This window comes from Salmo salar, chromosome 12, assembly GCF_965601325.2.
Source record: "Salmo salar chromosome 12, fSalSal1, whole genome shotgun sequence".
NCBI lineage: Eukaryota > Metazoa > Chordata > Actinopteri > Salmoniformes > Salmonidae > Salmo > Salmo salar.
The window spans coordinates 96,873,514-96,888,771 of NC_138302.1; the positions used below are offsets into that span (position 1 = coordinate 96,873,514).

General features: G+C 45.3%; 1 protein-coding gene across 1 annotated transcript in view; it reads right to left on the reverse strand.

The window, feature by feature from the left end:
- Positions 1 to 15,258, reverse strand: part of igsf8 (immunoglobulin superfamily, member 8) — a 31,581-nt gene that overhangs the window by 12,907 nt on the left and 3,416 nt on the right. The window contains exons 2-4 of the mRNA XM_014133993.3: positions 13,051 to 13,265; positions 7,420 to 7,585; positions 4,280 to 4,729 (exon numbers count right to left, since the gene is read on the reverse strand). Of these exons, the coding sequence (XP_013989468.1) occupies positions 4,280 to 4,729; positions 7,420 to 7,585; positions 13,051 to 13,265 (831 nt within the window). The remainder of the gene's footprint in view (positions 1 to 4,279; positions 4,730 to 7,419; positions 7,586 to 13,050; positions 13,266 to 15,258) is intronic.

The following is a 15,258-nucleotide window of genomic DNA, read 5'->3' on the forward strand; positions in this document are numbered from 1 at the left end:
CCCTCTCCTCGCTCCTACCTGGGCTCGAACCAGGAACACATCGACAACAGCCACCCTCGAAGCAGCGTTACCCATGCAGAGCAAGGGGAACAACTACTCCAAGTCTCAGAGCGAGTGACGTTTGAAACGCTATTAGCGCGCACCCGGCTAACTAGCTAGCCATTTCACATCGGTTACACCAGCCTATTCTCGGAAGTTGATAGTCTTGAAGTCATAAACAACGCAGTGCTTGAAGCACAGCGAAGAGCTGCTGGCAAAACGCACGAAAGTGCTATTTTGAATGAATGCTTACGAGCCTGCTGGTGCCTACCACCGCTCAGTCAGACTGCTCTATCAAATCATAAACTTAATTATAACATAATAACACACAGAAATACGAGCCTTAGGTCATTAATATGGTCAAATCCGGAAACTATCATCTCAAAAACAAAACGTTATTCCTGTTACATTGCACAACCTTCAGTGTTATGTCATAATTACGTAAAATTATGACAAATCACCCAGTGTTGCATATACCCTGACTCTGTTTGCAAGAGAAGTGACACATTTTCCCTAGTTAAAAGAAATTCATGTTAGCAGGCAATAGTAACTAAATATGCAGGTTTAAAAATATATACTTGTGTATTGATTTTAAGAAAGGCATTGATGTTTATGGTTGGAGCAACGTGTACCTAAGCAATTATATGCAACGCAGGACAGGCTAGATAAAGTAGTAATATCATCAACCATGTGTAGTTAACTAGTGATTATGATTGATTGTTTTTTATAAGATAAGTTTAATGCTAGCTAGCAACTTACCTTGGCTTCTTCCTGCATTCGCGTAACAGGCAGGCTCCTCGTGGAGTGCAATGTAAAGCAGGTGGTTAGAGCGTTGGACTAGTTAACCGTAAGGTTGCAAGATTGAATCCCTGAGCTGACAAGGTAAAAATCTGTCGTTCTGCCCCTGAACAAGGCAGTTAACCCACTGTTCCTAGGCTGTCATTGAAAATAAGAATGTGTTCTTAACATTTACCAAGGTGGTAAATGACCTTTTAATGACGTCAGACCGAGGCTCTGCATCTGTCCTCGTGCTCCTAGATCTTAGTGCCGCTTTTGATACCATCGATCACCACATTCTTTTGGAGAGATTGGAAACCCAAATTGGTCTACATGGACAAGTTGTGGCCTGGTTTAGATCTTATCTGTCGGAAAGATATCAGTTTGTCTCTGTGAATGGTTTGTCCTCTGACAAATCAATTGTAAATTTCGGTGTTCCTCAAGGTTCCGTTTTAGGACCACTATTGTTTTCACTATATATTTTACCTCTTGGGGATGTCATTCGAAAACATAATGTTAAATTTCACTGCTATGCGGACGACACACAGCTGTACATTTCAATGAAACATGGTGAAGCCCCAAAATTGCCCTCGCTAGAAGCCTGTGTTTCAGACATAAAGAAGTGGATGGCTGCAAACTTTCTACTTTTAAACTCGGACAAAACAGAGATGCTTGTTCTAGGTCCCAAGAAACAAAGAGATCTTCTGTTGAATCTGACAATTAATCTGGATGGTTGTACAGTCGTCTCAAATAAAACTGTGAAGGACCTCGGCGTTACTCTGGACCCTGATCTCTCTTTTGAAGAACATATCAAGACTGTTTCAAGGAAAGCTTTTTTCCATCTACGTAACATTGCAAAAATCAGACATTTTATGTCCAAAAATGACGCAGAAAAATTAATCCATGCTTTTGTTACTTCTAGGCTGGACTACTGCAATGCTCTACTTTCCGGCTACCCGGATAAAGCACTAAATAAACTTCAGTTAGTGCTAAATACGGCTGCTAGAATCCTGACTAGAACCAACAAAAATTGATCATATTACTCCAGTGCTAGCCTCCCTACACTGGCTTCCTGTTAAGGCAAGGGCTGATTTCAAGGTTTTACTGCTAACCTACAAAGCATTACATGGGCTTGCTCCTACCTATCTTTCCGATTTGGTCCTGCCGTACATACCTACACGTACGCTACGGTCACAAGACGCAGGCCTCCTAATTGTCCCTAGAATTTCTAAGCAAACGGCTGGAGGTAGGGCTTTCTCCTATAGAGCTCCATTTTTATGGAATGGTCTGCCTACCAATGTGAGAGACGCAGACTCAGTCTCAACCTTTAAGTCTTTACTGAAGACTTATCTCTTCAGTAGGTCCTATGATTAAGTATAGTCTGGCCCAGGAGTGTGAAGGTGAACGGAAAGGCTGGAGCAACGAACCGCCCTTGCTGTCTCTGCCTTGCCGGTTCCCCTCTTTCCACTGAGATTCTCTGCCTCTAACCCTTTTACAGGGGCTGAGTCACTGGCCTACTGGTGTTCTTCCATGCCGTCCATGGGAGGGGTGCGTCACTTGAGTGGGTTGAGTCACTGACGTAGTCTTCCTGTCTGGGTTGGCGCCCCCCCCTTGGGTTGTGCCATGGCGGAGATCGTTGTGGGCTATACTCGGCCTTGTCTTAGGATGGTAAGTTGGTGGTTGGAGACATCCCTCTAGTGGTGTGGGGGCTGTGCTTTGGCAAAGTGGGTGGGGTTATATCCTGCCTGTTTGGCCCTGTCCGGGGGTATCATCGGATGGGGCCACAGTGTCTTCTGATCCCTCCTGTCTCAGCCTCCAGTATTTATGCTGCAGTAGTTTATGTGTCGGGGGGCTAGGGTCAGTCTGTTACATCTGGAGTATTTCTCTTGTCTTATCCGGTGTCCTGTGTGTATTTAAATATGCTCTCTCTAACCCTTCTCTCTTTCTGTCTTTCTCTCGGAGGACCTGAGCCCTAGGACCATGCCTCAGGACTACCTGGTATGATGACTCCTTGCTGTCCCCAGTCCACCTGGCCGTGCTGCTGCTCCAGTTTCAACTGTTCTGCCTGCGGCTATGGAACCCTGACCTGTTCACCGGACGTGCTTGTTGCACCCTCGACAACTACTATGATTATTATTATTTGACCATGCTGGTCATTTATGAACATTTTAACATTTTAACATCTTGACCATGTTCTGTTATAATATCCACCCTGCACAGCCAGAAGAGGACTGGCCACCCCTCATAGCCTGGTTCCTCTCTAGGTTTCTTCCTAGGTTTTGGCCTTTCTAGGGAGTTTTTCCTAGGGAGTTTTTCCTAGCCACCATGCTTCTTTCACATGCTTTGCTTGCTGTTTGGGGTTTTAGGCTGGGTTTCTGTACAGCACTTTGAGAATATCAGCTGATGTACGAAGGGCTATATAAAAATACATTTGATTTTTGATTTGATTTAACTGACTTGCCTAGTTAAATAAAGGTATAAAAAAAAATTACTAATCGGCCAAATCAGTGTCTAAAAATACCGATTTCCGATTGTTATGAAAACTTGAAATCCGCTCTAATTAATCGGCCATTCCGATTAATCGGTCGACCTCTATACACCACAGCTCTAAAACACACACCACAGCTCTACACCACAGCTCTACACCACAGCTCTACACCACAGCTCTAAACACACACCACAGCTCTACACCACAGCTCTAAAACACACACCACAGCTCTAAAACACACACCACAGCTCTAAAACACACACCACAGCTCTACACCACAGCTCTAAAACACACCCCACAGCTCTACACCACAGCTCTAAAACACACACATATTGATAATAGTATAGGGTGAGCCACAGTGCAGCGCCCCTGAAGCTAATGTCTCCGTTTCCCATTGTTGTATAATGTCAGTGATGATGTGATGAACGATCAGTACTGGATGCCATTAGGTCTACTGGGGTGCTAATGGACTCTGTGGCCAAGCTCTGAACAGCCCCCATACTCCACACACAGACAGTGTCCTAACAGCTCGTCTCTGAACAGCCCCCATACTCCACACACAGACAGTGTCCTAACAGCTCGTCTCTGAACAGCCCCCATACTCCACAGACAGACAGTGTCCTAACAGCTCGTCTCTGTACAGCCCCCATACTCCACACACAGACAGTGTCCTAACAGCTCGTCTCTGAACAGCCCCCATACTCCACACACAGACAGTGTCCTAACAGCTCGTCTCTGAACAGCCCCCATACTCCACACACAGACAGTGTCCTAACAGCTCGTCTCTGAACAGCCCCCATACTCCCCACACAGACAGTGTCCTAACAGCTCGTCTCTGAACAGCCCCCATACTCCCCACACAGACAATGTCCTAACAGCTCGTCTCTGTACAGCCCCCATACTCCCCACACAGACAGTGTCCTAACAGCTCGTCTCTGTACAGCCCCCATACTCCCCACACAGACAGGGATGTACCAAGTGGTTGAACCGTGAGGTTGCCAATCTCCAGGGTCCTCTGAGAGATCTTCTGCCACATTCCATCAGGGTCCAGGATCCACTGCGACGCCTCACAGAAGTAGGCCCCTGAGTCCTCCGGGGCCACAGCGCTCAGCCTCATCACGTAGACATCTCTCCCTCCATCTCCACTCTTCTTCACCAGCGTTATCTCTCCATCATCATATCTCTTCTGGTAGGAGTCCCCTCGGCCAGGAGTCACGCTCAGTTCTTTATCGATAGCTATGATTTCTCTCGGTGTCCCTGCCCCCAACCCGCTACCACCGCCACGCACGCCGAACGTGATGGACAGGTGGGTGTGCTGTTTTGATTGGACGGCGGCGGAGCAGGTGAGAGTTATCTCCGCCCCCTCTGGCACGGGTTGGCCAGTTAGAGACCGGGAGTAACTAATCAGGAGAGTGTCTGGAATCACTGGAGAGAGAGAGAGAAAGAAAGAAAGAAAGAAAGAAAGAAAGAAAGAAAGAAAGAAAGAAAGAAAGAAAGAAAGAAAGAGAGAGAGGAGTTATTATTACATTACTGAGAGACAGAGCAGGGAACAGATAGATATGATTACATACAAAAGGTAATTCCTATTAGATTTTTGCTCTAACAAAGGATGTGTAGAGGTTAGGGTCACTCAGAGGAACACTGCTTCAGTGACAGATAATAAGTATGTTATAATAGTACATTGCAGGGGAAAGGTCAGAGTAGATTGTAGATAAGAATATCATTGCTAGGCCCCAAAAAATGTTTTCCAATTGTGTAAAAATGTAATTACACGTAATAAAGAATAGTGTGGACCTAGATCAGTAGAGAATAGCGTGGGAAAGTATGTGGTCGGTGCCAATCAGATTTGTGTGATAGAACAAGGCAAAAAACATTCTCAACCACACTGTCAGAGAGAGAGAACAAAGTCCACAAGATAACAGACAGCCTCTAACCAGGAAACAGGAAACAGGAGAGCAGAAAAGTACAAGAGCTGGTCTAGGATCAGGGCCTCCCTGTCCATATGTAATGTAAAAGATCCAGTATTCAGTCAAAGAGCTGGTCTAGGATCAGGGCATCCCTGTCCATATGTAATCTAAAAGGAGCAGTATTCAGTCAAAGAGCTGGTCTAGGATCAGGGCCTCCCTGTCCATATGTAATCTAAAAGGAGCAGTATTCAGTCAAAGAGCTGGTCTAGGATCAGGGCCTCCCTGTCCATATGTAATCTAAAAGGAGCAGTATTCAGTCAAAGAGCTGGTCTAGGATCAGGGCCTCCCTGTCCATATGTAATCTAAAAGATCCAGTATTCAGTCAAAGAGCTGGTCTAGGATCAGGGCCTCCCTGTCCATATGTAATCTAAAAGGAGCAGTATTCAGTCAAAGAGCTGGTCTAGGATCAGGGCATCCCAGTCCATATGTAATCTAAAAGATCCAGTATTCAGTCAAAGAGCTGGTCTAGGATCAGGGCATCCCTGTCCATATGTAATCTAAAAGGACCAGTATTCAGTCAAAGAGCTGGTCTAGGATCAGGGCCTCCCTGTCCATATGTAATCTAAAAGGAGCAGTATTCAGTCAAAGAGCTGGTCTAGGATCAGGGCCTCCCTGTCCATATGTAATCTAAAAGGACCAGTATTCAGTCAAAGAGCTGGTCTAGGATCAGGGCCTCCCTGTCCATATGTAATCTAAAAGATCCAGTATTCAGTCAAAGAGCTGGTCTAGGATCAGGGCCTCCCTGTCCATATGTAATCTAAAAGATCCAGTATTCAGTCAAAGAGCTGGTCTAGGATCAGGGCCTCCCTGTCCATATGTAATCTAAAAGGAGCAGTATTCAGTCAAAGAGCTGGTCTAGGATCAGGGCCTCCCTGTCCATATGTAATCTAAAAGGAGCAGTATTCAGTCAAAGAGCTGGTCTAGGATCAGGGCCTCCCTGTCCATATGTAATCTAAAAGATCCAGTATTCAGTCAAAGAGCTGGTCTAGGATCAGGGCCTCCCTGTCCATATGTAATCTAAAAGGACCAGTATTCAGTCAAAGAGCTGGTCTAGGATCAGGGCCTCCCTGTCCATATGTAATCTAAAAGGAGCAGTATTCAGTCAAAGAGCTGGTCTAGGATCAGGGCCTCCCTGTCCATATATAATCTAAAAGGAGCAGTATTCAGTCAAAGAGCTGGTCTAGGATCAGGGCATCCCAGTCCATATGTAATCTAAAAGATCCAGTATTCAGTCAAAGAGCTGGTCTAGGATCAGGGCATCCCTGTCCATATGTAATCTAAAAGGACCAGTATTCAGTCAAAGAGCTGGTCTAGGATCAGGGCCTCCCTGTCCATATGTAATCTAAAAGGAGCAGTATTCAGTCAAAGAGCTGGTCTAGGATCAGGGCCTCCCTGTCCATATGTAATCTAAAAGATCCAGTATTCAGTCAAAGAGCTGGTCTAGGATCAGGGCCTCCCTGTCCATATGTAATCTAAAAGATCCAGTATTCAGTCAAAGAGCTGGTCTAGGATCAGGGCCTCCCTGTCCATATGTAATCTAAAAGGAGCAGTATTCAGTCAAAGAGCTGGTCTAGGATCAGGGCCTCCCTGTCCATATGTAATCTAAAAGGAGCAGTATTCAGTCAAAGAGCTGGTCTAGGATCAGGGCATCCCTGTCCATATGTAATCTAAAAGGACCAGTATTCAGTCAAAGAGCTGGTCTAGGATCAGGGCCTCCCTGTCCATATGTAATCTAAAAGGAGCAGTATTCAGTCAAAGAGCTGGTCTAGGATCAGGGCCTCCCTGTCCATATGTAATCTAAAAGGAGCAGTATTCAGTCAAAGAGCTGGTCTAGGATCAGGGCATCCCTGTCCATATGTAATCTAAAAGGAGCAGTATTCAGTCAAAGAGCTGGTCTAGGATCAGGGCCTCCCTGTCCATATGTAATCTAAAAGGAGCAGTATTCAGTCAAAGAGCTGGTCTAGGATCAGGGCCTCCCTGTCCATATGTAATCTAAAAGATCCAGTATTCAGTCAAAGAGCTGGTCTAGGATCAGGGCATCCCTGTCCATATGTAATCTTATCAATTAAAGTCTATAAGGAAAAAGGGATCCAGATTCAGCATTCATCTTCTGAGACGCTTTGTGAATACAGGCCCAGACCTACCAACCTTTGACAGTGACCGAGGCACTGTAGTTTCCCTGGTACTTGGAGTCTGTGCTGGGTGTGTAACACTCGTATCGTCCCTGGTCATCTGCACGTAGCCTCTGGAACACCAGCCTGGCCTTGTCCCCCGAGTCCCTCTCCACTCTCACCTCCCCGGACCTCACCCGCGCCTGGAAGGACAGAGTTAGATTAGGGCTGCACGATGTGGCTAATAATCAAATTGCCATTTTTTAAACCAGATTTTGTGATTACGATTTTACTTGTGATTTTGATCAAAAACACTTGGAACTGTTGTAATCATTGAAATAATTTGTATTTCAATTCTATAGTTGGCGTTGTCATGACAACCAATGACAAAGACAGGTACAGTAGAGGTTGTTGTGACAGGGTATGAACCAAAATGTTGGTCAGAGTTTACCAAGGGACCCTTATTACATGTGAGTTTTACATGAATTGTGTGTAAAAAAAAAAGGTTTTTTTTTTTAAAAAGGACTTTGCATACATCAATTTCGATGAATTGTGCAGCCTTAAGTTAGTTTAATTGATTAGTCAAAATAAACACATTTAAGAGATATTTTCCATTGGTGAATAGAGATGTGAGTTTAAATAAATTCATGTACAGCTAAAATTGACCCCACAGCCTCAATAGAGAAGTAAGCATACGGTACATAGCTAGCACACCTACACACCCACCTGTTACTGTACTATGATGGAAAACTCAATGAACATAGATGTCTGGCAGCTAGGGCCAACTAGTCCTAACCATCTAGACCAAACCAACTAGTCCTAACCATCTAGACCAAACCAACTAGTCCTAACCATCTAGACCAAACCAACTAGTCCTAACCATCTAGACCAAACCAACTAGTCCTAACCATCTAGACCGGGCCAACTAGTCCTAACCATCTAGACCAAACCAACTAGTCCTAACCATCTAGACCAAACCAACTAGTCCTAACCATCTAGACCAAACCAACTAGTCCTAACCATCTAGACCAAACCAACTAGTCCTAACCATCTAGACCAAACCAACTAGTCCTAACCATCTAGACCAAACCAACTAGTCCTAACCATCTAGACCAAACCAACTAGTCCTAACCATCTAGACCAAACCAACTAGTCCTAACCATCTAGACCAAACCAACTAGTCCTAACCATCTAGACCGGGCCAACTAGTCCTAACCATCTAGACCAAACCAACTAGTCCTAACCATCTAGACCGGGCCAACTAGTCCTAACCATCTAGACCGGGCCAACTAGTCCTAACCATCTAGACCGGGCCAACTAGTCCTAACCATCTAGACCAAACCAACTAGTCCTAACCATCTAGACCGGGCCAACTAGTCCTAACCATCTAGACCGGGCCAACTAGTCCTAACCATCTAGACCGGGCCAACTAGTCCTAACCATCTAGACCGGGCCAACTAGTCCTAACCATCTAGACCGGGCCAACTAGTCCTAACCATCTAGACCAGACCAACTAGTCCTAACCATCTAGACCGGGCCAACTAGTCCTAACCATCTAGACCGGGCCAACTAGTCCTAACCATCTAGACCGGGCCAACTAGTCCTAACCATCTAGACCGGGCCAACTAGTCCTAACCATCTAGACCGGGCCAACTAGTCCTAACCATCTAGACCGGGCCAACTAGTCCTAACCATCTAGACCAAACCAACTAGTCCTAACCATCTAGACCAAACCAACTAGTCCTAACCATCTAGACCAAACCAACTAGTCCTAACCATCTAGACCGGGCCAACTAGTCCTAACCATCTAGACCGGGCCAACTAGTCCTAACCATCTAGACCGGGCCAACTAGTCCTAACCATCTAGACCAAACCAACTAGTCCTAACCATCTAGACCAAACCAACTAGTCCTAACCATCTAGACCAAACCAACTAGTCCTAACCATCTAGACCAAACCAACTAGTCCTAACCATCTAGACCGGGCCAACTAGTCCTAACCATCTAGACCAAACCAACTAGTCCTAACCATCTAGACCAAACCAACTAGTCCTAACCATCTAGACCAAACCAACTAGTCCTAACCATCTAGACCAAACCAACTAGTCCTAACCATCTAGACCAAACCAACTAGTCCTAACCATCTAGACCAAACCAACTAGTCCTAACCATCTAGACCAAACCAACTAGTCCTAACCATCTAGACCAAACCAACTAGTCCTAACCATCTAGACCAAACCAACTAGTCCTAACCATCTAGACCAAACCAACTAGTCCTAACCATCTAGACCAAACCAACTAGTCCTAACCATCTAGACCAAACCAACTAGTCCTAACCATCTAGACCGGGCCAACTAGTCCTAACCATCTAGACCGGGCCAACTAGTCCTAACCATCTAGACCAAACCAACTAGTCCTAACCATCTAGACCAAACCAACTAGTCCTAACCATCTAGACCAAACCAACTAGTCCTAACCATCTAGACCAAACCAACTAGTCCTAACCATCTAGACCGGGCCAACTAGTCCTAACCATCTAGACCAAACCAACTAGTCCTAACCATCTAGACCAAACCAACTAGTCCTAACCATCTAGACCGGGCCAACTAGTCCTAACCATCTAGACCAGGCCAACTAGTCCTAACCATCTAGACCAGGCCAACTAGTCCTAACCATCTAGACCAAACCAACTAGTCCTAACCATCTAGACCAAACCAACTAGTCCTAACCATCTAGACCAAACCAACTAGTCCTAACCATCTAGACCGGGCCAACTAGTCCTAACCATCTAGACCAAACCAACTAGTCCTAACCATCTAGACCAAACCAACTAGTCCTAACCATCTAGACCAAACCAACTAGTCCTAACCATCTAGACCAAACCAACTAGTCCTAACCATCTAGACCGGGCCAACTAGTCCTAACCATCTAGACCAAACCAACTAGTCCTAACCATCTAGACCGGGCCAACTAGTCCTAACCATCTAGACCGGGCCAACTAGTCCTAACCATCTAGACCAAACCAACTAGTCCTAACCATCTATACCAAACCAACTAGTCCTAACCATCTAGACCGGGCCAACTAGTCCTAACCATCTAGACCAGGCCAACTAGTCCTAACCATCTAGACCAAACCAACTAGTCCTAACCATCTAGACCAAACCAACTAGTCCTAACCATCTAGACCAAACCAACTAGTCCTAACCATCTAGACCAAACCAACTAGTCCTAACCATCTAGACCGGGCCAACTAGTCCTAACCATCTAGACCGGGCCAACTAGTCCTAACCATCTAGACCAAACCAACTAGTCCTAACCATCTAGACCAAACCAACTAGTCCTAACCATCTAGACCAAACCAACTAGTCCTAACCATCTAGACCAAACCAACTAGTCCTAACCATCTAGACCAAACCAACTAGTCCTAACCATCTAGACCAAACCAACTAGTCCTAACCATCTAGACCGGGCCAACTAGTCCTAACCATCTAGACCAAACCAACTAGTCCTAACCATCTAGACCGGGCCAACTAGTCCTAACCATCTAGACCAGGCCAACTAGTCCTAACCATCTAGACCAAACCAACTAGTCCTAACCATCTAGACCGGGCCAACTAGTCCTAACCATCTAGACCGGGCCAACTAGTCCTAACCATCTAGACCAAACCAACTAGTCCTAACCATCTAGACCAAACCAACTAGTCCTAACCATCTAGACCAAACCAACTAGTCCTAACCATCTAGACCGGGCCAACTAGTCCTAACCATCTAGACCAAACCAACTAGTCCTAACCATCTAGACCAAACCAACTAGTCCTAACCATCAAGACCAAACCAACTAGTCCTAACCATCTAGACCAAACCAACTAGTCCTAACCATCTAGACCAAACCAACTAGTCCTAACCATCTAGACCAAACCAACTAGTCCTAACCATCTAGACCAAACCAACTAGTCCTAACCATCTAGACCAAACCAACTAGTCCTAACCATCTAGACCAAACCAACTAGTCCTAACCATCTAGACCAAACCAACTAGTCCTAACCATCTAGACCAGGCCAACTAGTCCTAACCATCTAGACCAAACCAACTAGTCCTAACCATCTAGACCAAACCAACTAGTCCTAACCATCTAGACCAGGCCAACTAGTCCTAACCATCTAGACCAAACCAACTAGTCCTAACCATCTAGACCAAACCAACTAGTCCTAACCATCTAGACCGGGCCAACTAGTCCTAACCATCTAGACCAAACCAACTAGTCCTAACCATCTAGACCAAACCAACTAGTCCTAACCATCTAGACCAAACCAACTAGTCCTAACCATCTAGACCAGGCCAACTAGTCCTAACCATCTAGACCAAACCAACTAGTCCTAACCATCTAGACCAAACCAACTAGTCCTAACCATCTAGACCAAACCAACTAGTCCTAACCATCTAGACCGGGCCAACTAGTCCTAACCATCTAGACCAAACCAACTAGTCCTAACCATCTAGACCAAACCAACTAGTCCTAACCATCTAGACCAAACCAACTAGTCCTAACCATCTAGACCAAACCAACTAGTCCTAACCATCTAGACCAAACCAACTAGTCCTAACCATCTAGACCAAACCAACTAGTCCTAACCATCTAGACCGGGCCAACTAGTCCTAACCATCTAGACCAAACCAACTAGTCCTAACCATCTAGACCGGGCCAACTAGTCCTAACCATCTAGACCAGGCCAACTAGTCCTAACCATCTAGACCAAACCAACTAGTCCTAACCATCTAGACCGGGCCAACTAGTCCTAACCATCTAGACCGGGCCAACTAGTCCTAACCATCTAGACCAAACCAACTAGTCCTAACCATCTAGACCAAACCAACTAGTCCTAACCATCTAGACCAAACCAACTAGTCCTAACCATCTAGACCGGGCCAACTAGTCCTAACCATCTAGACCAAACCAACTAGTCCTAACCATCTAGACCAAACCAACTAGTCCTAACCATCAAGACCAAACCAACTAGTCCTAACCATCTAGACCAAACCAACTAGTCCTAACCATCTAGACCAAACCAACTAGTCCTAACCATCTAGACCAAACCAACTAGTCCTAACCATCTAGACCAAACCAACTAGTCCTAACCATCTAGACCAAACCAACTAGTCCTAACCATCTAGACCAAACCAACTAGTCCTAACCATCTAGACCAAACCAACTAGTCCTAACCATCTAGACCAGGCCAACTAGTCCTAACCATCTAGACCAAACCAACTAGTCCTAACCATCTAGACCAGGCCAACTAGTCCTAACCATCTAGACCAGGCCAACTAGTCCTAACCATCTAGACCAAACCAACTAGTCCTAACCATCTAGACCAAACCAACTAGTCCTAACCATCTAGACCGGGCCAACTAGTCCTAACCATCTAGACCAAACCAACTAGTCCTAACCATCTAGACCAAACCAACTAGTCCTAACCATCTAGACCAAACCAACTAGTCCTAACCATCTAGACCAGGCCAACTAGTCCTAACCATCTAGACCAAACCAACTAGTCCTAACCATCTAGACCAAACCAACTAGTCCTAACCATCTAGACCAAACCAACTAGTCCTAACCATCTAGACCGGGCCAACTAGTCCTAACCATCTAGACCAAACCACCTCCTCCCTACCTGGAACGGTGCATAGGGAAACCCAGGGTCCCTGGTGGAGATCACCCCCATCTGTCTCCCCTGGGAGTCCTCCCTGTACAGAAACCACTCAAAGTCCTGTGTTCGGGAACCCTCGTAGCCTGATACAGCACAGGGGATGGAGAGGGGGAACCCTGCCACGCGGTATAGGGGTCCAGAGGGAAGGGTTACCTCGCGACACAGGGTGTACTGGAACACTGGAGAGAGAAACAGGGAGAAAAGAGAGATGGGGGAGAGAGAGAGAGTAGGGCAGAGAGAGAGGGAGAGAGAGAGAGAGAGGCCATTGTAAATACAACCCATTATTATGTTTATTTCTTTTCCATATTTGCACATTGAGAGAGAGAGAGAGAGAGAGAAAGGGAATGTACAGTACCAGCCAAAAGTTTGGACACACCTACTCTTTATTTTTTTTCTTTATTTTTACTATTTTATACATTGTAGAATAATAGTGAAGACATCAAAACTATGAAATAACACATATGGAATCATGTAGTAACCAAAAATGTGTTCATATTTTAGATTCTTCAAAGTAGCCACCCTTTGCCTTGATGACAGCTTTGCACACTCTTATTAACCAGCATGGATACCACAGCATTCTGCAGCGATACACCATCCAATCTGGTTTGCACTTAGTGAGACTATAATTTGTTTTTCTACAGGACAATGACCCAACACACCTCCAGGCTGTGTAAGGGCTATTTGACCAACGAGAATTATGGAGTGCAGCATCAGATGGCCTGGCCTCCACAATCACCCGACTTCAACCCAATTGAGATGTTTTGGGATGAGTTGGACCGCAGAGTGAAGAAAAAGCAGCCAACAAGTGCTCAGCATATGTGGGAACACCTTCAAGACTGTTGGAAAAGCATTCCAGGTGAAGCTAGTTGAGAGAATGCCAAGAGTGTGAAAAGCTGTCATCAAGGCAAAGGGTGGCTACTTTGAAGAATCTCAAATATAAAATATATTTTGATTTGTTTAACACTTTTTTGGTTACCACATGATTCCATATGTGTTATTTCATAGTTTTGATGTCTTCACTATTATTCTACAATGTAGAAAATAGTAAAAAATAAAGAAAAACCCTTGAACGAGTAGGAGTGTCCAAACTTTTGGCTGGTACTGTACGTCATGTCAGTCATGCTGTGTAGGTTTGGTATGTTCAGTGACAATACACTGACAGACTGGCTGAACCCATATGTAGGCTGTTGTACAGAAGATCAATATGTTACTTAGCCCACTATAGAAAGATGGAATTTGATCTAGCTTCAGGTTACATTTTGTTTTATTCATTGGTTTGCTGGGACAAGTTATTCACATCACATAATTGCACAATAAAAAAATCTAAGTAATATTTATTTCACAGCACAAGACTGCATATCCTGTCATGTCAATATACTTCCTCTAACTTGTACAAAATAGTTTTGAGGTCAGACAAAACAATGTATATTTCTAATCTGCAATGTTACCGTTCTTTAGCGCCAGTCACTGATAGTCTAAAACTAGAAACTTCCTTATAGACACTTCCACTTCCTTAAACTATTATAATACAGTAGTGTGGTGTAAAGCAGATACATTCATGTTGGGACAGAAATGTCCCTGTTTGATGAGGAAAAACATATCTCCAGAGTGACATAGTGAAACTCTGGAAGCAACCATGACACATAACCTATATCTCCTAAATGAGATGCTGACATAGTGTGGTGACATAGTGCGGCGACACAGCGCGGCGACACAGCGCGGCGACACAGTGACACAGTGCGGCGACACAGTGCGGCGACACAGTGACATAGTGCGGCGACACAGTGCGGCGACATAGTGACAGTGCGGCGACACAGTGACATAGTGCGGTGACATAGTGCGGTGACATAGTGACACAGTGCGGCGACACAGTGCGGCGACACAGTGACAGTGCGGCGACACAGTGACATAGTGCGGTGACATAGTGCGGTGACATAGTGACACAGTGCGGCGACACAGTGCGGTGACACAGTGCGGCGACACAGTGCGGCGACATAGTGACATAGTGCGGTGACATAGTGCAGCGACACAGTGACATAGTGCGGTGACATAGTGCGGTGACATAGTGACATAGTGCGGTGACATAGTGCGGTGACATAGTGACATAGTGCGGTGACATAGTGACATAGTGCGGCGACATAGTGCGGCGACACAGTGACATAGTGCAGCGAC